The sequence below is a fragment of the Aethalodelphis obliquidens genome, unplaced genomic scaffold (assembly GCF_003676395.1).
Source record: "Aethalodelphis obliquidens isolate GAN/ISIS:26980383/991018 unplaced genomic scaffold, ASM367639v1 scaffold13, whole genome shotgun sequence".
In the NCBI taxonomy this organism is placed as follows: Eukaryota; Metazoa; Chordata; class Mammalia; order Artiodactyla; family Delphinidae; genus Aethalodelphis; species Aethalodelphis obliquidens.
Window position 1 is genome coordinate 20,658,510 of NW_020837957.1, and position 6,000 is coordinate 20,664,509.

Here is a 6,000-nt window from a genome sequence, read left to right on the forward strand (position 1 = left end):
GTACTTTAACATAGCCATTTGTTTTACTATCATCTCAATTCTAAGTATGTAGAGAAGTACAAAAATGATAGTAAATTTGAATAGTTTTCATAGTCCTTTTTTATTCTCTGACCAAGTGCTCATGAACAACGAAATAGACAAAGGCATCTGGCAGAAAGACAAAAAATGGGAGAAAATGGCCTGGACAGCTCAAACTGTACAATCATTTTCCAGAGATTGTCTCAGTAGGTGTGATCCTAAACTGCTGCCTTGTTAGTAGACATGAGGCGACTGTCTGCTTAGCCCATTCTTCTGTGCAGTGCAGAACTGCAGGCCCCAATGCAGGGCACATAGGCAACCATCTGGCAAACAATAAGATATTAGACTTCCCATTCCTACTTATTTTTTACCTTATTCTTTTTAGATGTCTTGTTTGTGTGTATCTTATAATAGTTCAGCCATGTGTGTAAATAATTTATAAATAAATAACTATACATTTATTGGTGATATATACTCAAAAATGTTTTACTAAAGGGCATATAAATCAAAAAACTTTGGAAACCACTGGTATAAATATTAGAAACAGCTCTGGACTGGAAGTGGAGACCTAATGAATTTGAAACCTGCTTTAGCCACTTATTAGTCACATGAATTTGGTCAACTTTCTGTCTTATAATCTGTAAAATGGGAATAAGGCTACCTTCCCTGCCTCCCTCACAGTGTTATGTTGAGGAAGAAATGAAACAGCCTGCATATAATTGTTAGTAAACATTATAGATGCTGTGTAAATTGTGGTGTTATTGTTTCAATTTTTCACGTCTTTTCCTCAAACATATTCAGTACACCGCATTAGCTTTATACAGACCATATTTTAAGTAATGGAAAGACATTTTATTTTTAGGATCCAAAGAGAAAACTGTTCAGAATTTAACAATTTTGTAATTCTAAAAGAGATTTTTTTCAAATTTCTCAGAAATTTTTGATAGCCAGCTATTTTAACAAAATAGTGTTGGGAATTTAAAAAAAATGATTAAAAATAAATCTGAATTATCTGTAACCTCAGGAGGAAGGAATTAAGGAAAAGGGGATAGAAAATGGACTTTAGAAGTAAAGAACTGATACAGGAAAAACTGGAGTTCTGTAACCTTAAGTGCCAGCATTTTGATGCCAGCAGTTAATTATCCTAGAAATCTCAAGTATTGTTGTTGGCCTGTACCATTCCTTGAATGAAAATATTGAGATAAATAGCAAACCTATAGTTTGCTTTTTCTTTTAATGTTGTGATCATTTAGGGACTTAAAGGCATTTAAAGATTGCCACTGTGTAGTAAATAGGCGGAATTTATTTTCCTTAGTGTTTGTTTGGAAATTCTCTGGCATTTGTTTTTCCTCTTTTTTCCGTATCACCAAGCAGTTAACACTTCTGACACTATCTATCTGGAGATACCAATTGCCAGTCCAGTTTTTGCTTCTGACTAATGGGCTATAGGTCAAGATTCCCACAAACACCTGGGGGTCGATTAATTTGCTAGAGTGGCTCACAGAACTGAGAAACTACTTACTGGGTGACCAGCTTATTATAAAGGGGTATAACTCAGGAATAGCCAGATGGAAGAGAGGCACAGGGCAAGGTGTGTGGGAAGGGGCTCAGAGCTTCCTGCTCTCTCCAAGCCACTCTCCCCAAATCCCCACTTGTTCACCAACCCAGAAGCTCTTCGAAACCCAAACCCCTTCCTTTTGGGGTTTTATGGAGGCCTGATTACATAGGCATGATTGATTCATTCATTGTCCATTGGTAACTGAACTCAGTCTCCAGTCCCTCTCCCCTCCCAGAAGGTCAGGGAGCGGGATTGAAAGTTCCAACCTTCTAATCACAGGGTTGGGTCCCCTGGGAACCAGCCTCCATCCTTAGGTTACTTAGGGGCTTTCCCAAAGACACCTCATTAACATAACAAAAGACACTTTTTGCCACTCCCAACTCAGGAAATCCAAGGGTTTTAGGAGCTTTGTGCCAGTAACTGGCACAAAGACCAAATATATATTTCTTATTATAAATCACAATATCACTCTTGTTTCTCTCTCTGTCTCAATTATAGGTTGAAGCTCCATTCATACCAAAGTTCAGAGGCTCTGGAGATACCAGCAATTTTGATGACTATGAAGAAGAAGATATCCGTGTCTCTATAACAGAAAAATGTGGAAAAGAATTTTGTGAATTTTAGAGATGAGCAACAAGATGACATCAGAGCTCACACTCAGTCTTTGCACTCTGTTAAGAGATAAGGTAGAGCTGAGACCGTTCTTGTCGAAGCAGTTACCTAGTTCCTTCATTCCAGCGACTGAGTGAGGTCTTTATTGCCGTCATCCGTCTGTGCACTCTACATCCAACTATGTAACAAGGCACCGCTAAGCAAGCATTGTCTGTGCCATAACACAGAACAAGACACTTTCCTGCTTCTCTTTGGTTCGTCTTTCTCCTCTTCTCCTAAATCCATTTCTTCCCGTTTCATTTTCATTAATTTTTCTGCAAATAGTGCTTCATTTTATTTTGCTGGTGTTGCAGATGGGCAGTGTTACGGCTATGTGACATTGGAAGGGAAGGATATATGTTGCTTTTAGTAGTTCTTACCAATATTTTTGTTAGTTGCTTAAGGATATACTTTCTAATAATTATTTTTACTTTGAGTAGCTCATATTAGGTTTTGCCAACACGCTGGACAATTTTTGAAGATAGAATGTCTTTACACCAAGGATATTTATACAAATAAAACAATAACTTTCCTAGAACTAATACAGAGTAGCTAGACCCAGCAATTTGGATTCCTACAGATCAGAAGCTCTATTTCACTTCACCGCCTTTCCTGTCATCCTCCCCTCGAGTAAATAAGCGACCAGCCTGTGCAGTATGACAAGCGTGTCTCCTTTGCAGGAAAAGCTAATGATATGGATCATCATCGCCCAGGTTCTCTCACTTGATACCAGCATTTATGTAGGTATCAGAGAAGAGTTCTAAGATTTCTAAACTTTAACTTTCCATAAGGGTTTTAGCCAGTATTTTAATAGAACATGACTAATGAAAGTGACACATTTTTAAGTTTCTCAAATAGTCCCCATTGTAAACTTTTGAAAGGAAGAGAAATGAAGTAAAAAGAACATTAAGTGAACAAATACTTAGCTAAGTCAAACAAGTGGCTTGATTCTTGTAAACAATATAGAGGCACTTTTGTTTAAATATAGAGGTTTTTTTGTTTATTTTGCTTTGCTTTGCTTTGTTTTGTCACAGTAAGAACAAAAGTTGTTGTCAGGTGATTATGCTGGTGTACTGTATTTGTCAGCCTGAGGTAGAGGCCCTGTTGCAACTTTGGCTTTCATCCTATGCCTCAGCAATGAGGAAAGGGGACAAAATTTATAAAACTACCACAACTGTGTTTTAGTTTTGAGGTGTGGTATTTTTAGATATGTTGTAATTTCTTGCCTCTTCTTTCAGTAAATGGAATTATGATCATGCAGATACAATTTTAGTATTTGAGTTTAGTTTTTTTTAATATACTTTTTTGCCAATTGACTTATCATTGCTGTCATGTGGAAATTTCAAGCACTTTTGCACATTTCGTTCACTGTTTGTTGAGACTCCACGGCTTAACTCAGTTTTTTAAATATGTTTTTTCTTTGCTTTTAAATTTCCTGTCTGGTTTTATCTCTATGTGTCAGTGACCTATCTTAAAACAACACACCAAAATAGTTGAAAATAAACTGTGTTCATTTTTTATGATCAATTTATATGCATATAAGATGAGTTGTGTTTAATCAAACTGGTCTTAATGTATATAAGCACTCTATTTGCTTCATTATCGGTGCAGGTAGGTCACTGATTCTACTTCTTTTCATCTGTACCACACCCTTGTAAAACCTTTGAAGACACTGAAAAAATCTGTCTGAGATATTCTCCTTATCAGTCTGTACATCTTTTGGTTGTCAAGTGTTTCTGCATGGTCATGTCACTTAAAAGCTGATACTGATTTGTTGGTCACCTATATTTAAAATGTGCAAGAAAAATATGAAATACTTTGCTGTAGCAAGTTTTATGTAACAAAAATATATCATGTTAATAAATCTAAAAAATTTTAATTACTTTTTTTGTATTTCATTTAGACCCAAGAACATGCTCATCATGTATTCTATATGTATGCTATAAATGCTATGGTACCTTTGTTGTATATTATTGTAAAATTATTACAAAATAATTTTAGTAAATCATGGGGGTGACATTTTGATTATTACATTTTTAGTTTTCAGTAATTAAAAAGATTTCTATGAATTCTAAAAAAAAAAAAATATGAAATTACTACTGCCCGGCACAATTTGCTATAGAATCTACCTAGGTCGATTACCCTAGGCATACATTGGTTTTGAGGGATATTTAGCCGTTCCATTTTAACTCTCCATTTAAAGGACACCAGCAAGCTTTCAAATATATCAACGGAGTCTATTTCTGACCACTCAAGTACATTGAATTAGAATATCTTAGAATTATATAAAACTCCCAGTTTCAGCCACAGTTGAGCCAAAAATAAGATAAAAGTTTGATTAATAAATAAGTGGAATGAATCAGTATTTAATATCAGATTACGTTATTTGAAACAGAAGAAATAATGACACGGCATTGTCGAGGAAGGAGCCCTAGACTGAAAGTCAAGGCATCTGTCAAGCCTGGTCTGTCACTATCAGCAATGACCTTGGCCTCAGTTCTCTTATCTATGAAATGGAAGAGTTCCATTAGGCAGTTTCTAAGGTCCCTTCTAACTTTCACATGTTGTGACGACTCTTTTTGACGTTTTGAAGGGATAACATGCTTAGAAGCAAGTCTCAGTAAGGCTATATTTTAGGGCATCTTTCTTCTCCTTACTCTACAGTGTTCTTACAATTCTTTGAATATCATGAGAACCTCGTGTCTGTTCTGATTCCTTCCTCCTTCACTGATGCTAAATATCCAATTGATATCAAACTGTCAGCCTACCAAAAAGATATTGTGGCTTGTGGGCACTGCTGTCTTGTTCTGATATGTTCTTGTAGTGACTGCCCATTGGCCTGAAAATACTCATTGTAAGCCTAAAAAATCATATTTCTTTCCCACTGTTTTTTCTGCTTGTTGAAGAATCAAATGAAATAATGTACGTGAAAGCACCTTGTAAACTGTAACCTATCAATGTAAAATGTTAAGGTGTGTTGTTATTTCATTAATTACTTCTTTGTTTAGAATGGAATTTCCTATGCACTACTGTAGCTAGGAAATGCTGAAAACAACTGTGTTTTATAATTAATCAATAACTGCAAAATTAAAGTATCTTGAAAAGATAAAACAATTTATTGAGTCTTGGATTCTATTTAGTGCCCTTATTTCCTGATTTATTTTCTGCATACACCACAGATGCTTATGGATTCCTAGCTTTTATGTATTTGGGTGAGAACAGAGCAAGAGAGGGTCAAATGTCCACTAGTCTATTCCAACTGTGTATTTACTGAAAAACTATTAGATTTATTCCATAGTATCTAAAAGTGTTTCTGCTTTTTCATGATGCTATTAGTCTAAATTATTCTTAAAATAATGTTGAAAATATTCATATTTAAAAGACTGACACTACAAGAGCCCTCATACTATTGTAATAATGAACTACGAATTTATACTTTTTTCTTTAGAGGCGCTTTTGCACTTCACCATTACCTCTTCCGGTTTTAGCCAGGTTGATTAATGTGTGTTTCTATAGTTGTCCTTTACCTCAAGAAATACATTTTTAGGTAATTATTTTAATAGCTTACCATTTTTATTGCTTTGTTACTACAAACATTTATAAATATTGATGCATTTTATAACATGATACTACTTTTATGATTGCTTCATTTTATCATTGTTAGGGCTTAATATAAATTCTGGTTTCCTCACTTCCTTGTGTAACTAATTATAAAAATCTGGGCATATCTTCACTCCAGAACTATCATCATTTGAAATTCACTTAACTTTTCT

At 35.0% G+C, this 6,000-nt stretch overlaps 1 protein-coding gene across 3 annotated transcripts in view; it reads left to right on the top strand.

The window, feature by feature from the left end:
- Positions 1-5,341, top strand: part of PRKACB (protein kinase cAMP-activated catalytic subunit beta) — a 143,616-nt gene extending 138,275 nt beyond the window's left edge. For all 3 annotated transcript variants that reach the window (XM_027114173.1, XM_027114172.1, XM_027114175.1), the window contains exon 10: positions 2,075-5,341. In XM_027114173.1, coding sequence (XP_026969974.1) covers positions 2,075-2,200 — 126 coding nt within the window. In that variant the 3' untranslated portion in view covers positions 2,201-5,341. The remainder of the gene's footprint in view (positions 1-2,074) is intronic.
- The last annotated feature ends 659 nt before the right edge of the window (positions 5,342-6,000 follow it).